The sequence below is a fragment of the Propithecus coquereli genome, unplaced genomic scaffold (genome assembly GCF_000956105.1).
Source record: "Propithecus coquereli isolate 6110/MARCELLA unplaced genomic scaffold, Pcoq_1.0 Scaffold61, whole genome shotgun sequence".
Lineage (NCBI taxonomy): Eukaryota > Metazoa > Chordata > Mammalia > Primates > Indriidae > Propithecus > Propithecus coquereli.
In genome coordinates, this window is record NW_012152063.1 from 1,725,628 (window position 1) to 1,742,942 (window position 17,315).

The following is a 17,315-nucleotide window of genomic DNA, read 5'->3' on the forward strand; positions in this document are numbered from 1 at the left end:
AGGCACAGTGCTTATCCTTAATGATTGCATGGTCTATTGAGAGATAACAGGTAGGGAAATGAATATTGAGGATCGAGAGGGGGAAATGTGATGATGGAGGGTGCGCAGGTGGAGTGGGTGCCCAGGGCAAGACACTAGCCCAGGGTTCAGGTTCTACTAGGACTTTCTAAAGTGGGTGAGGAGGAATCCTAAAAGATGAACAGGAGCCAGTTACGTGGAAAAGAAGGCTGCTCCACGCAGAGCGAAGAGCATGTGTAAAGGTATGGAGAAAAAAGGCGTAGCACTTTCTCTTATGACCAAGTGCTTGGGAAGGACGGAAATACATGAGGGCAGTGGTGAGAGAAGGTGCTAGAGCTGCTTCCGGAGCCAGCTTGTGGATGCCTGTGCACACCATGCCACAGTGTTTTTGTTTGTTTAGAAATAGTTAAGAACCACCGGAGGGATGTTAGAGGAGGCACCATGACCTCAGTTTGGTCTTTAAAGCAATTACCCTGACAGCCATGTGGGATTAGACAGGGTGTATCTTGTAGGCAGGAAGCCATTTAGTAATACTACAGTAAGGTAAGCAAAGTGAAAAAGGCTTACACTAAAATAGTGGTACTCAGTTTACAGAGAAGTGACTTATTAGTCACCGAATATTTAGACTTTAGAAGTGCAGAGCTTCTTGAATGCTTGTAGCTGAGTAGGAGAGTCCAATCTAGAATAGTACCACTTTAAATGAAATAGGGAATAGAGCAAGAAGAGCTATTTGAAAAGCCTGAACCAAGGTGCTTAATTCAGTGTAGACCATATTGGGTTCAAGCTAATTATGAGATGTCTGGAATATGGTTGGATAGACAAGTTGGAAGTTGTTGCATGTTTGGGTCAGATGTAGGAATTATCTGTGTGTAGGAATTGATTAGAGGCAGGTGTAGATGACGTTGTCCATAGAGAATATAAACTATGAAAAGAGAAGTGGGTCAGGTAGAGATTCATCAAGTCACTAACATTTAGGGGTGGAAAGAGGACGAGGAGCCCATGGCAGGGAGGATAGGAAGAACTGCTGGTGTGAATCAATCTTTAAAGAAGCCAGGCTGTGTTTGGGGTGGAGGGGATCATGGGAACATATGATTAGGTAGCGTCGTTTTTTGTTTGCATTCAGAAGGAAAATGGAACCCATCTGTATGCAGTAGAAGAATTTGCAAAGGCAGAAAGCTTGTGATTCAGGAGGGGTGGTGATGGTGAAGTGAGGTGAGAATGCATGAAGCTAAAGCACAGGAGGCCATGACTGGACTGGGAAAGCCAGACAGCTATCTCCTCCAGAGAGAGAGCGAACAGGGATTAAAAATGGGTGCAGACCACCCGAAGGATGGACGTATTTGAAACTCGGACTTGGGGGGGGGGCAAGGGCAACATACGTAACCTAAACATCTGTACCCCTATAATATGCTGAAATAAAAAAAAAATGTCTGGTAGATAGGAAACACTCAATAAATGTAAGCTTTTGTTATGCTAGTAAAAAAAAAAAAAAAATGGGTGCAGAGAAGCCACGACTGTAGGGGGATGGCCACAGGGAGGAATTTGCAAAATACAAAAACCTTCCAGTTATTATAGCAACAGAGAAAATACCACAGAAGAGTATTTTTCAGGCGACCTAAGATTATTAATTACTACATAAAAACAGACATGTTAGATGGATTATAAATAAAATGAAATATCTTTTTTTCTCTCCAATCTATGAGATGGGTTATTTGGAAGAGAGCCCAGTTAATGCGGTATGACTAAGATGTATGGGATAAATGAATCATCCATTGCAAATAATGAGCCATGCGGGAATGTTAATGATGATGAAAAGTAAACTTACCACTAGATTGAGGAGGACAAATTGGTCTGCTAATTTCTGGATATCTTTATTTTCAGCAAACACTTTCTTTAAAGCTATAATACACAGAAAAATCATTAAGCATCCATGTTAGCATTGGTTAAAACCATTGTTCTCTGTTATAGTTTATGTTGAATTGCATTTTAAATACAATATTCTACTTTGCTCTTTCAGCAAATGATTAGTGAAGTTACTATGTACAGCATTGACTACCTCTGCTTTTTGCATTCACTCATTCATTCATCCATTTATTTCTTTCCAGCTTATAATCATTGAATGGCTACTATGTGGTAAGCACTGTATTATGCACTAGGCATAGTGCTTTGTTCATAGAGCTCGAATGCTTGGGTGGGAGACCTGTCATAAACAAGTAAGCAAATAAATAGATAATTTCAGGTGTAGATATGGACTTTGAAGAAAACTAAAGCAAGCAAGGTTTTAAGAAGTATGTGGTGGTCAGGGTAGGTGTCTCTGAGAAGGTAACACTGATGTGAAGGAGTGATCCATTCTGAGGGAACTGCAAGGGCAATATCTTTGAGGTGAGAATGAGCTCAGACGTTTGAGGAACAGCACGAAGGCCAGGCTAGAGAGAATGGAGAAAGCAAGAGAAGAGTGGAAGGAAAGGAAAGACAGGTATTAGCCAGATCGTGTCCAACTTTGTAGGTCATGGTCAGGAATTTGGATTTAATTTTACCACTTGAACACATGAATGATAGGACCTGACTTACGTTTAATGGCCTCACTCTGGCTTCTGTGTGGAAAATCGGCTATAGGGTGAGCAGTTAGGTGTCTGTTATAGTAGTTTAGGCAAGACCTGATCTTGGCATGGACCAGGGCAGTAGTGCGGAGGCAATAGGAATTGGATGGTTTGGGCAAGACCAGCTACATGATATATTAGGCCCAATGCAAAATGAAGATGTAGAGCCCCTTGTTCAAGAATTATTAAGAATTTTAATGCAGTGACAGGAGAGCATTAAACCATGTTCTGGGCCCTGTGTGACCACACTGGTTGCATGCCCATAAAGCTGATTCTGGTTTTAGGATATATTTTGAAGGTAAAGCCAGTATTTACTGATGTAGTGGATGTGGGATGTAAGAGAAATGAAGATGTTGAGGATAAATCCTAGAGCTTGTTTTTTAAAATATGCACAAACACGGAAATATTTGAAGTTACCTTAAAATATGTTTTTATTACACAAAATACTCATTCAACTGTGCTAGGTTTTACGGATACAAAGATGAGTGATCTGAACCCTGGACCTAAGGCTAAAAGGCTATAAAAAGTCATATTTAGAAGAATAAATTACCTTGACTGTGAGGGCATTCATCCAAGTGATGAATAATCATCAAGGGTTTGTTGCTTTAAGAGACAGAGATTGGATAAATTTTAATGAGATTTCATGTATATCTAGATGTCACTAGATGGTGCTCTTGAGAGCTTTCAGAGAGCTCTGTGTAACCCTCATCCTTACCTTGTCTTGGATTTGTATAAAGCTTCTTCATACGTCTGAGTCCAGATGAGTTGATCACCCCAACCTAAAACAAAATGAACCAGTATATTTAAAGCTTTTATACTTTCAGACCCAAAAGCTGTTGAAAAGCAATGATAAAGACTGGGATAAATATATTCTTCATACTAAAGAAGAAGAAAAACCTCAAGGGAAGTAGAAATAATTATAAACAATGATAAATCTAGAAGGAACACAAACCGAAATATGTTCAACACACAAGTTTCACCATTAAGAGTTAGGAAATCTTTCCCAATTAAGTAGCAGTTGGAAGCCAGTAAGAAGCTGACTCCTACCTCTGGAGAGGGTCTGGGGCAGTCTGGGTTGAGAGTCCTTTTTAGATCCAGGTTTGACCGTGGTATCTTTGGCCAGAGAGTAGGAGAGGGCCACAAGGAGCAAGAATGCTGACACTGACATTTTTTCCATGGCTAATCTGGTATGGAAAACAAACACAAAGTCAAAAAAACCCGAAAAGGAATTAGCGATCTTCAAGATTTGCAGATTGCATCACGACGGTGGAATACAACAGGAACCGAGGCTCTGTTGAGACTGGACATGAGATTGGAGTAAACAGCCACCTTCCTGAGTGTAGCACAATAAGATATTTTGAGAGAGAGAGAGCACATTCATATTACTTTTATTATAGCATATTCTAATTTTTCTATTTTATTGTAAATATCTTATTGTGTCTAATTTATAAATTAAACTTTATCATAGGTATGTATGTATAGAAAAAAGACATAGTGTATATAGAGTTTAATGCTATCTGCACTTTCAGGCATCCACTAGGGGTCTTGGGATGTATCTCCCATGAATAAGGGGGGGGGCACTGTAATACACCTGACCCGCTGAACAGCGCAGCTTAGCCTCGCCTACCTTAACCTCAGAACACTTACATCAGCCTACAGTTATGCAGAATCATCCAACACAAAGCCTATTTTATAATAAAATATTGAATATCTCATGTAATTTATTGAATACTGTACTGTGAGTGAAAAACAGAATAGTTGTATGGGTAAATCGAAGTATAGTTTCTACTGAGTACATACTGCTTTCACACCATCATAAAGTCACAAAATTGTTAAGCTGAAACATCATAAGTTGGGGACTGTATACAGTATACGTATCTATCCACATTGATATAAATCTCTATAGGTATGGAATCATGTACAGAAATATACATCTATATAGAAATAGATAAATATAGCTACACTTTAAGGAAATAGATAGCTAGGTAGCTGTATATACTCTTATGACTAAGGAAATTTACATTTAAATTTCATATTTAAAAAATATCACTGGACGTGGTGGCGTTGCCTGTAGTCCCAGCTACCCAGGAGGCTGGGGCCAGAGGATCGCTTGAATCCAGGAGTTCTGGGCTGTAGTGCATTATGCCAATGGGGTGTCCCTACTAAGTTTGGCGTCAGTATGGTGACCTCCTGGGAGTGGGGGGCCACAAGTTTGCCTAAGGAGGGGTGAACTGGCCCAGGTCTGAAAGAGCAGGTCAAAAAATATAGTAGTAGAAGGTGTCTCAGGAGTCACCTCCTCTTTTTCCACCTTCCCATTGCCTTGTTGTATAGATAAAGAATCTGAAGTTAAGAAAGATGGAAAGATTTATGAATTGGGACCAGAGAAAGGCTTCTGGATTTTGCTATTTTGCTGCGCAGGCTCCCATCTTCCCTCCTGGAAACAATTACCCTAAACATACACATTTCTTTAACTTTTCGTTAAAATGGAGACATTGCCATTGAAGAATGGAGATAGGAATAAAATCATTCTTTTTTTCATTTAGAACCTGCCATCTTTGTCACTAAACCGAAGACTTGCACCCACGTAACTCTCTCCCTAGTGTAACATTTACTCAAACTCTATATTAGCTCTGAATTAACTCTATATTAGCTCTAAGACACATCAATGCCAAGTTTCTTCCAGGGAAACAATTCTTTGACTCCCTGTGTGGGCCTGTATAGGTAGGTGGTTATGGGCGTGAGCAAAAGTGCACAAAAGTATTCAGTGAAATTCCTAACACAGAGAAATAAACCCCATGAATGTCTCTTTGTCAAATTCTTTTTTCCTTTTTGGTATTCCACAGTTGATTCCTAGGAAAAGCGGAAGCCAATGCATATCAACAGGAAAGTGAATGGCAAGATAAGTTCCTTGAGGGAGGAGAGAAGGAAGGAAGTAGCTAGCAATCAAAGTGAGTTGCCCTAGCAAGTCACTGAGGTTATCCAGGGCCATAACATCGAAAGCTAGAGACTTGGGATTCTGGTAAAGCCAAATACTGGGATTGCTTAAAAGGAAATATGAAACTACAGCATCTAACTCTAATAGGTTAGGTAGATTTTGAATTAAGTCAGACTCTTAGGATGTGGGATGGACTCTCATTGCTTAGTGTTTTTAAGAGGGAAGATTTTCATGATCTGATAGCCTGGGTGGGAACCTTTGCTAAGAGTTAGTTGGTTTAAAAAAAAGTGTTGCTAAGTTACCAAATCCAAATGATGCCTTGTATTAAACTGATCACTTATTTTCCAAGTCATAGTACGTAGCCACAAAATATCTTACTCAGAAATGACATAAGCAGAAAGCAAGAATTTACTTTCTTCATTTTCTATACTCATAAAGATGCAGAAACGCCGATGTCAATTTTTGTCTTTTAGAGTTCTGCAAAAACAACTCAAGTGTACTATGAGTCAATAATACCCAGCCCTCTTAGTATAAAGAATTCTTTTTACTGTTAAAAAAAATCAAGAACTTTTATGTGAGAATAATTATACTTTTGGAATATTAGCTGGTTCAGAAATATATCATGGCAAATAACTACTAATTTATCAACAAGCATCTGATTTTATATTTTATTTATCACAACATCTATGTGTATTTGAAAAAATAACGTGAATCAGTGGCAAAACATTTTATATATTTTGTCCATTGATAATTCTTGTTGTACAGTAGTTTTAGGACCCCTTGCTATAGCTCCACAGATTACAGGTTGGAACTATTGATGTAGTGTTGTTTGTGTTTTATGGCAGGATGACTCAAAGAAGGCTAATGTAACTCCTGCTGTACAAACATCCTGCACTGGGATGACTTTCTGAGATTCACTCTACTGAGTTTTCAAAATATGAATAGATCCTGCTCTGCAATCTTCTTGCATAAAACACCTCAAAATACAAGGATAACCATGGAAGATGTTGTTAATATGGAGACACACACATACACACACTGGGAATCCAGGACTTTTTGCTGGTCACTATCTCCCTGTTTTGTCTTTAGCAAGGAATGAACTTGCAGGACGTTTCAGTGTCCGTGTATGCTTCAGGAAGGCAACCAACTCTCTGACAGTCCATCCCATGAATTTAAAGACTGAAGAGGCAACAACAGTATCTTTACACCAGACAGAAAGAAAGTTGTTTCCTGATTTGCAATAAAATATTCCACGTGGGCAATCAGAGCTGAGGTGTCACAGTTGAGGAGCCCATAGGCCTTTTCTTTAGCCAGGGGGAAAGAAGCAGGGCATTAGATGGTGACTGGGACACAAATCCCTTGGGCCCAGTCCCAGGCTTGAAAACTCCTAGAGTTTACCTACTCTTAAACCTCTTATTTCCTGAAGGAGAAAGCATTACTTTGAACCAGCTCAGGAACATAACACTGCCAGCTCTGGCCAAAGAAAGGCCCCAGTAAGCCTTTGGTGGAAATTCCATTATTCCCTCTCCAAATCCCACTTCCTTGTCCTCGGAACCTTGCATTTCTCTGTTGATTGCCTGCAGATTTACAGAGCAGTCAGAGTCCAATACACTTTCACAGCTATTATTAGGATCCTTACCTGTGCTTCCCCACCCACCTGCCTTGTGTGAGTCAGCCGGCCAGGATGCAGTCCAAGCTTCTGAGTGTGCCGGGGCAGCTCCAGTCTCTATTTATGCACCGAGGTGCACCTCAATCCCACCCACTAATCCTGTATTTACGTGTTGCTAACTCAGAAACGAACCTTCCTTTGCCCAAGCAACTGTCTTCCCTGGGTTAAAGAGTTCCTGTTTTTAAAAATAACGTTGCAAAAGGTATGCTTTTCAGTAGCTGTGTTTTTAACTGTTTGTGAAAATATGTTGTTAAGTGGTTTGGAAACCGTGGGCAGAGTGCCAAATCCAGGTAAGCTTTAAATGAAGACTTTTGATTTGCCTGAAGGCTGATTTGTCTTTACGTGATTGGATGGAGTTTGTGGGTTGTAGATTTTTTTTTTCTCCCCCTTGGGCAGATTGCCTTTATTTAGCTGAGAACACACAGAGATGATTCACAATTCTAACCCTTATAGTCATATAACCTGCCAAACTCCATTATGATACAAATTATTTTCCATGATACACTTCCCTCCTCCTGTCAAAAAAATATATACACCTTAACTACAAGTATGAAGAAAATACAAATCAATACAATATTTCAAAGCTGAGGAAGTTATTGAAAACAGACAGCCTACTGCTATGAGCTTGTAATAATTACCTTGCCATTGAAGATATGTAGTAACTTCCCTCCAAAGAGTTCAAAGGTATTTCACAGATATTCCTTATTTAAAGGCAAACTTTCCTGCTAGGTGTGCAGGTAGTCCTTTACCCTATTTTTCAGACCCAGAAACTAAGGTCTCCAACTATTTTTTTTTCACTCAAGATTATTCAATTATTCACTGAGGATTTTTAAGACTGGAACTCAAGTTTTCTGTCAGAAATGTTAATCCTGTATTTTGTTTATGAAGCTATGTGCAGTCTTTAAAAGCTCAGAATAAAGAAATCTTTAACAACAGAAGTGGAATGCAAGCCCTATAAAAATAACTTCTTAAAATTTTTTGAGTTACGATCAAAATATTTCAAGAACATTTTCCAGTGTGTATACTTTCTCAATAAAGCCTTGAATTCTGTGGGCAAAATAGTAATTCTCAAAATATTGAAATTTCTTTCAACTCTAAATGAGTTTACAGAGATAATTTCTTTAGGAATTTGACTGAAAACAATGATTTGAGCTAAACTCTTAACACTAGAAAGGCTCTTACGTAGATACCTAATCTGTTCAGCCTTTGGAATATTCAATTCAACTCCTTCATTTTGCAGGTGAGAAAATGAAGATGTCAAAAAAATTAATGAGGCCGGGCGCGGTGGCTCACGCCTGTAATCCTAGCTCTCTGGGAGGCCGAGGCGGGCGAATCGTTTGAGCTCAGGAGTTCGAAACCAGCCTGAGCAAGAGTGAGACCCCGTCTCTACTAAAAATAGAAAGAAATTAATCGGACAACTAAAACTATATAGAAAAAATTAGCCGGGCATGGTGGCGCATGTCTGTAGTCCCAGCTACTCGAGAGGCTGAGGCAGGAGGATCGCTTAAGTCCAGGAGTTTGAGGTTGCTGTTAGCTAGGCTGACACCTCGGCACTCTAGCCTGGGCAAAAGAGTGAGACTTTGTCTCAAAAAAAAAAAAAAAATTAATGACTTTCTGAAGGTCCCACAACCTTCAGAAAGGTTTAGGGCAAAACTGGGACCAAAGCCCAGGTGTCCTCTAGTCCCTCCTCTACTGAAACTGCAAGGTGGGTGGGATTTGGAGTAACAGGATGTCAGTCTGAGTCCTGCTTCCCGGTGCACACTCTCTGGATAATTCCAGAGATGTCATTTAACATCTATGAAACTTCAGTTTCTCTGTCTGTAAAATGGGATAATATCTTTTGGGACTGTTTTAAATGTTAAATGAGTTAAGGAATGAGAAAATATTTGGTGTATTAGTCTGCTAGGGTTGCCATAATAAAATATCACAGACCAGGGTGCTTAAACAACAGGAATTTATTTTCTTACGATTCTGGAGGCTAGAAGTGCACGATCTAAGTGTTGGCAGGGTTAGTTTCTTCTGAGGCCCTCTCTCCTTGGCTTGCAAATGGTCATCTTCTCCCTGTGTCTTCACATGGTCTTCTCTCTGTACCTGTCTATGCCATAACTTACCTTTTCTTTTTATAAGGACACCAGGCATATGGGATTAGGGCCCAGCAAAGTGACCTACTTTAACTTACTTACCTCTTTACAGACTCTATCTCCATCTCTCTCATATCTCACATTCTGAGGTACTGAGGATTAGGACTTCAACATCTGAAGTTTGAGGGGACACAAGTGAACCCATAACAGTTGGTAATTGAAAGCATCTCTGACTTGTTATAATTAATTATAATGATATAACAATTATTCTACTCTAATTCTGTGCCTAATCTTATGTCAGTAAAACCCAGTGTTTGTCATAGTCGCGAAGGTATGGCAAGGAAGAGGTAATTATTAGAACATATCCTATGCATGTGGTGGCTGAAGAATCTTTGTCATATTGGTCTTGGTGTGAAGCAACTAGGGTTTTGTAGATGGTCCAGGTATGCTTTGAGACAGGTGATGAGGGGTTTTTCTTACATGCTATTAAACTTCATCACTTTTAACAGTTACATGATCAATCTTTTGGATTTGCCTGATATTTTAAAAATATGTTGTTGGATAATATCTGAGTAGGATTTCTCTGAGTAGAATTTGGTAATTTGATATCCAGGTATAATATTTGGTAAGTAAAACTAAGCCCAGTACCAGTGACCCTAACAATGGTCATAATGAAGTGAATATTATACCTTTGTATTTTCAACATTTGTGTCATCATAACTCCTGAGGTCTCATCTGAGCATATTTTAAAGTGGGTTTTTTCCTATTTTTGAGTAAAATATGGAGGCTTATGAATAATAATAACTAGCAATTATTGAGTATCCAGTATGCATTGTGTAGTTGACTCTATTTTTTCATTTATTCACTCATGCATTCATTCATTTCTTTCCCAAATATTCATCAACTCTATTTATGTAGCAAATATTATGCCAGGCATTAAAATTATAAAAATGAAAAAGACATGGTCAGTTATTGAGGTAGCCAGACATATACATGGATAATTGCAATTCAGGGTGATAAGCCACGCCGTGGGGAAAACATATGGAAGTTTACAACATCATCCCTCTTCTAAGGTTACTTACAAACTAATTGAAGAATTAAGACAGAACCACAGTAAAAACTAACCATCCACATGAGAATAGCATGTAATAAGGGACATGTTAGTGGTATGGACATCAGGTGTTATTATTTTTCAGATGAGGTAGAGATTGCTATGCACTAGAATGCTCAAACTGATGGTAGAAAGCAAGATTTCCAAATGGATGCAGTGACACAGAATTTGCAAAATATGTTCATGGGCTATTTAAGGACCAGCCTAGCTGAAGTGAGATTCATCTGTGTAGCTTGTAGATAATAGTGTCGGAAAGGTGTTTGGGGGCTATTTGCCTGGGACTTTTAATGCCATTCTGAATTTAGACTTTACCCCGTAGATGAACTGTGGGGGGATTAAGAGAGCAAACTGTAGATTCAGATTGGTTTGAGTGTAACACTAGCTTTATGACTATTATGTACTTTACTAACCTAGGCAAATTCCTTAACCTCTCTGTGCTTTAGACACTTATAAAGTAAGGAAAGTAAGACCCACTTCAGAGAATCTGTGGAAAATTATACAACAAAGTGCTTAGAGTGGTATGTAGCACATAGTAAACACTCAAAAATGTTAGTTATTAATACAGAATGTATCACTTGCTTCTCTTATTACGATCATTTAGATAGATCTCAGTCTTTTAACTCCATGACAGCAGAATCTTTGTTTGATTACTCTTTGATTATAGCCTATCACAAGGCTTAAACTTTTAAGGCATACTTATTGGAAAAATTAATTTGTCATCATAACAGCCTCACCAAACTTCATTATTTTCCTTTAAAAAATAAAGAAATAGGCTCAGATGAGTGGACATAATTAGTCTAACGCCACAAAGCTGATGAGAAAAGACCTAAAATTTCCCATAATTGCTGATAATTAATGCAATATTTCTTTCAGTCCATCAGGCTGCCTTCTAATGTCAGGAAGTAATGAGATAAACCTGAGCTGCATGCTAATTCGACAAAACTGAATTATGATGAGCCTTGGGCAGAGAGGAGGGCAAATGACTTCTTGTACTCAAGGGGTCTGCCTCAAAGGAGACTTACCAAAAACATGTATCTAACTGCAGACCAAGCTATTGAATAAATAAGCTCTCTCTAAACTCTACTTTAGAGAAATAGACACATAAAAATTTGTGTTTTGACATATAGGAAGAATTACTTGTCATTCGAGTTTATCTTAATGTCTGAAGGAGGTTTTGTGCAAAGAAATAATTGTTTCCAGCTTCCTGAGTTTTAATTGATATTCTGTGTATTGAAGCTGAAAAACTTTAGAACCCAGTTTTTTCTAAATCTACAAGTTAAAGTTTAAATTATGTAAATTGAGTACATTTGTATAAAGTATACAAAATACATTTTACTTATGAAAACAGTAAATTGGTAGAAAAATTAGTCACCTATTTTACTTATTTCCTAGTGACTCATTTATCTCAATTTTAATTGATTAAATTCACTTAAAATAACTAGATTTAATTTCAATGGATTAAATTCAATAAAAAATAAATTCAATAGAACAAATTCAATATTACAAGCTTCATTAACGAAATTTCCTTAATTAGTTTAAACTATATTTATAATTTTAATACCAGTGTATCTAATTCTCTTAAGCTTTCTAAATGCCCAACAGAAGAGATTTGCAAACATAATTAGCAAAATCTTTCTAAGCATTTTAGCAGCTCTTATAAATAGTGTAAATAAAAAAATACTACATAGTAAATCAAGTTTTGTTAATTATTTTCATATGGCCTCACAATAAATTATTATTATTTTTAACAACTGGTAATCAACTTATTGAGACAATTGACTTAAGTATCTGCAATGGTGACTTCAACCTCAACTCCTGGCTCAAGACCGATGGAAGTAATTGTTTAACAATGTCAGAAGAACTGTGTAAGTCAATGAGCCGCTTGTGGATTCTAATCTGGAATCATCCCATGTCTTAGAACCTTCACAAGGAATTTTTTCTTGTAGTGATTCTCATAGTCTTGGTAGGCATCTGAACTGGTCCTTTTACATTGAGATTTGCTTCCTTTTGCACCTGTGATCAAGTCAGCACACACCTTCTCCAGGGATTTTATGTTGCAGCTGGTTAGGGTAATTCTAATTCGGTGAATTGCCACCTCTGGCTCCATGGGTGTTTTTTCGGTATCTTTAGAACCCACGGCTACACTGCGGCTCCCGGACAGACTAGTTTCTTGGTGGGAGTAATCAGAGGTGAATCAGGGGCAGGAGCGGGTAAACCACTGCTCCTGCAGCCGGCACTGCATCTTCCTCCAAAAGCTGCTTCACAATAAATTATTTTGTACTTTTCAAATCAAAATTCTAATTCTAGGCACATCTGTATAGACTCAAGACTAGTATTCAGAGGTGTCTAAAGTATAAGCTTCCTTTATACCTTACAAACACTTAAATGACAAACACATAAAGGTTATCCCCATATTTTTCAAAACTGAAATTTAACAAAAAAGTCTTAATACTATGGGTTTGAGTAACCTCATTGGCTCTATTCTTCTTTCTGTTCTTTTCCCGGGGCTAATGAGGGAGGAGCAGATTTACTCCTCAGGTGGACAAAGGTTCCTAGTTCTAGTTTGGGACCATGATATGGGGTAAAGGCTGAGAACCAGTCATTGATATGTTATACTAATGTCATGCAATTCAGTGTGTTTCTTGTGGGAAAATGTATAGCAGGAGGCTCAGCATCCAACTCTGGTAATAACCACCCATTTAGGAGGGTGAGGAAAAGAGGTACTTGGAAAGCACACAAAGTAGAGAGAAAGTATGACGAGGACATCCAGGACAGTGCCATGACACTAAATGCAAGTTTAGAGGGAACTGCAACCCCAAGGTAGCAACCAATGTCAAATGCAGGTGAGCCTTATAGCCAGATATGTGAAGGATACACCTGATTGTATAAAAATCAATTGTCTTAAACCAAAATTCAAGAATAGTGCTTGTGTTAAAATAATAAAAAGCCAAATCCTCTGGTGCAATAGGGTATTCCCATCTGGGATCATGAATAAGGGTCATAAATACTTTCCAGTTTGCACAGAAGAGCCTCAGTTTAAGCCTGTTGCTGGGCATAATAATTCAAAATGTCTCCTTTGGGTCTCAAAAATATTATGATTTAGACAATAAATAACGTGGTCTACATGATGAACTCTATCGACTTTCTCTGCAGCAAAAATGCATATATATGTGGACACAATTTTATAATTATTTCAGAGGGTTTACTTATATACTGAATTCAATGCAAAGATCTCTTCGAGGGATCCATAAATCCCAGGTTAAAACCTTTTGCTCTGGTGTTCAAGTTTCTATGCTTAGCCATTCTCAAGGAGCCCAAGGCTTTAGAATTTGGCATGTAGCTCTCCTCACTTGTTTTACAGCATAATCTAATATTTCTTCCTGGCTAGCAGAAATTTTATACCTTGTACTAAGCTGGAAGGAATTCTAGTCTCACAACCATTCAAGTGTCTTGTTTTCCCTGAATAAAGGCACACAGCCGGAAATCCTTTTAGATCATGGTAGAGGTACGCTTTGTAGGGAAGGAGGAAAAAAAAGTAATTTAAAATATATGAACATCCAAAGTGGTTAAGTGATTTCTCCATGAACTCCAATCTTTTTGAAGATGGGCATTTAGAAAGGAGACATTAACATCATTCTTTTGGAATTTGAAGTGAATAATCTCAGTATATACTTAGAATTTCCCATATCAAAGTGATATGCTACTAAGGAGGTTGAATAGACTGGGAAGAGGAATCATTTTAAAAAAAATCTGGATTTAGTAACTACTTCAGCCATATATGAAGGGGAGATTTCAACTAAGGCAACGTGTCCTTAGCAGTTGGAGTCTGACGCTAGAGTCAATATTGTTAGATGGCAAATATACTCCTCAGGGTGGAGCACTGAATAAGCAGAGATGCAGTCAGAAGCTGTCATTTCTCCCGAAGCATTAAAGTGATTTTTTAGAAAAGCCTAAATTTACCTTGGAGGATAGCTTTACTTTGACTTAGGTTCTATGAAATTTCTCATCCTTTTTTTTCCCACCTTACTCCTTTGAAAGCTATTATATTATTATTATGCTATCCAATGTAAGCAGTTGTCTTGTGGTCATGACTAGAGTTTTCTATCTTATTATCTAACCATCTATATACTGAAATGGGAGGTGTTTTGTAAGGAACAGTAGTAGTAAATGAATACTAATGTAATATAGAAATAAAAAGTACATTACATATCAATACTATCTTAGTAAATATAACCCATGGTATACCATATCATGTAATACTTCAGTTTGTGAAGTTTTCTTTAACAAGCAAAATCCCATACATTTTAATATTTTTAATCCACAGCAGGAAACACCTTTACTATTAAACAAATAGACTCAAAAGAAAAGTATTCTTATGCTTATAATTTTTCACCTGTTAAATAGTAATAAGTAACTTTCTAAAACCTCATTTTTGTGCATATAACTGAACATATTTCTTAGAAGATCAAAATAATTGTGATCTGTGATACCAAATTTGTCTCTAGTGAGTATGTTTCTGTGGGCCTTTTATTCCAATTGATTTTGTTATACTGTTTCTTGAAATGAATGAATTGGTTTCAAAAATCAGAGTTTGAGTAACTTAGAGGGTTTCAAAAAAACTGCTATGATTGTTACTTAAAAAAAACAGAATCACTTACTGCTTTCACAAATTGACCATTTTGGGATGCTTTGCACTGTCTAGTTCTTGTGTTTTATCCTTAAAGTTAAGTACCAATGAGAGAATAACACATACTATGTTCTCAATATTCTTCTGTTTGCATGTGTTTTCCATATGACTCATTCTGTGATAACTTCATTCTCACAGTGCTTAGCAATAAGTCAGCCCAGAAAGCAAACAGAGAAGAAACTTGTCCCGTTGACTTTCTTCCTGATTTCTGTAAGACCTCGTCATCATTTCAAGACTAAATTTTACAACGTTCACAGCATTGCATTTTTTTCTAATCTGTGATTTTAGGAAAAGATCTCATTTGTTTATTATTTTTAGGCTCTTAGGCTCTGCACAATGGGGGAAATGTGTTTCAATTCAGCAAATATTTAGGCTGTAATTTTAGAAGAGTATTTTAATTACAGTTAAACCAGTTTTCTATTATTCCCATTTTATGTTGGGTTGCCAAATGAAAGGCTCTCTCAGTACAAGTAATTCAGCCAACTAATTACTATAAACATTAAACTATTTGATGAATTTGAATTTCCTGAGGCTGCCAGTATAGTTTGAGGGATATCCGAATGTATTTGGGGCATGAAATATAAATATTCCACAAGGAGATTTCCATACAGAATCATTAAGACTGCTTTGCTTAAAATACTAGACTTAGCACTGAGATAAACACCAACCTACAGAAAGGCAAATAACTTCTAAAATTTTTCAAGCGACTACATGGACATTTTGTTTATGACTTAAAGATTCGTCTCATTTGGTTCATTTTTACTAGGCTAGCTCAGGCTCATTTTATATGGCCCTTAAATGAAAATCTTTATTTCCTCAAAGTGCTTTCATATGACTTCTATGTGACATGTCCAAACCGTATCATTTATAGCTTATATTAGTTTAGCAAACTGAGATTAATTACTTCCTGAAGACAGGGAAAGGAAATAAAGCAGAAAAAGCTGTGAAACTGTGATCAAAATTTCTGAAAGCACATCTTAGTGTATGTCTTCAGTTGTTAATATCTATAACTATGATTTCTGAAGTTTTATGATGGTGCTCATATATTAAGCATGATATTATCAAAATGTAATTGGTCACTCGTCTGATGTTTTATGTTCTTTTTATTCTTTGTAATAAATTTGTTGCCAAGTTACACCACTTTCCTTTCAGCATTATTTGTCAACTTTTTATCATAAGCTTTTCCTGCATAGTTTTGCCTATTAGAGTCATTTAGATTAGTATTACTGGATTATGGAAAAATTGATAAAAGGACCTAAAATGATTCCTTCGAGATTACTAAGGCATGTATTTTAAGGAAGAATTTTTCTATAATATTACTCTTACCAGTAAAAGTGAAATGTATGTTTTTATGCTTTATGGGTGTCACCTTTGTAACCATTTGAACAGTATGCACTACTGAATTTTGGCAAAATTGCCTTCCTTTATTGACTGACTACATGTTCTGAGCTAGAGTAAACCATAGACCATGTATAAAATAATATAATATTTATTCTGGCATATGTGATTCGAAAAAGATTAAAATTAAAAAAACTAATCCCCAAAGCTTATCATACCAGAAGCAATAGTACATCTTGTGACATCTCGTCATTTGGAAACACCACAGGTTTCAATGGAACTAACGATTGAGACTAGTACTGAATTTTTACAAATGATAGCATTCGTGAAGGAGCTTTGCACACCATTCTGAGGTTCAGAGTTTGTGGCCATTTTCTCTTTTGCAAGGCACTCTAGGGGGACATTTCAGGTTAGGCAATAACCCAACAAAGTTTTATTAAGCTCAGAAGAAGGAAGTTGCCAATGCAAAAGTGGTGTCCGGGGGGCCAGTTTATGCTAGCTAATTGGCAGAATTCTGGGGTGCTGACTAAATACAAAGAGTTTATATTTCATTTCCAACCACAGGTCAGCATCAAGGATATGACCACAGAAATGCATTGTTTACTCTGTCTTGTTACCTGAAGTCTGAGAAAGAAGCAGTTCTAGAGTCATACCTGTACTCAGTGCTCAATGCAAAAGGAGAAGACATAAGACAGTGCCTCCTCCACTCAACAATATGACCTGGAGGACCCCTTGGCCCTCTTTACACCCTCAGCATCTGTCTCAGTGGCTAGCCTTGCTGTCCTCAAAGCTGCTCTTCCAAGGGTGCCTGTGCCTTAGGTCAGCAGAGTGCTGTGTTATGACAAGAAGTTGTGTAAACCAGAACTGTTAGCATGA

At 37.4% G+C, this 17,315-nt stretch overlaps 1 protein-coding gene and 1 pseudogene across 1 annotated transcript; both read right to left on the reverse strand.

The window, feature by feature from the left end:
* Positions 1 to 646: 646 nt before the first annotated feature.
* AGR2 (anterior gradient 2) lies at positions 647 to 7,264 on the reverse strand. Its single transcript, XM_012659395.1, has 6 exons — positions 7,193 to 7,264; positions 3,666 to 3,802; positions 3,334 to 3,397; positions 3,169 to 3,221; positions 1,844 to 1,917; positions 647 to 697 (listed from the first exon to the last, which is right to left on the reverse strand). Exons 2-6 carry the CDS (start codon positions 3,793 to 3,795, stop codon positions 647 to 649), a joined length of 372 nt encoding a protein of 123 aa, XP_012514849.1. The 5' UTR covers positions 3,796 to 3,802; positions 7,193 to 7,264.
* A 4,930-nt stretch (positions 7,265 to 12,194) lies between these two features.
* LOC105822419 lies at positions 12,195 to 17,090 on the reverse strand (annotated as a pseudogene).
* Positions 17,091 to 17,315: the final 225 nt, after the last annotated feature.

Bases quoted from the DNA above. Each gene is read 5' to 3' on its own strand.
- AGR2 (XM_012659395.1), bottom strand. From the start codon at position 3,795: ATGGAAAAAATGTCAGTGTCAGCATTCTTGCTCCTTGTGGCCCTCTCC. The intron at 3,222-3,333 runs GTAAGGATGAGG...TGTCTCTTAAAG, and splicing joins TTATACAAATCCAAGACAAG to CAACAAACCCTTGATGATTA. The intron at 698-1,843 runs GTAAGTTTACTT...GTACTATTCTAG, and splicing joins TTGTCCTCCTCAATCTAGTG to ATTGGACTCTCCTACTCAGC.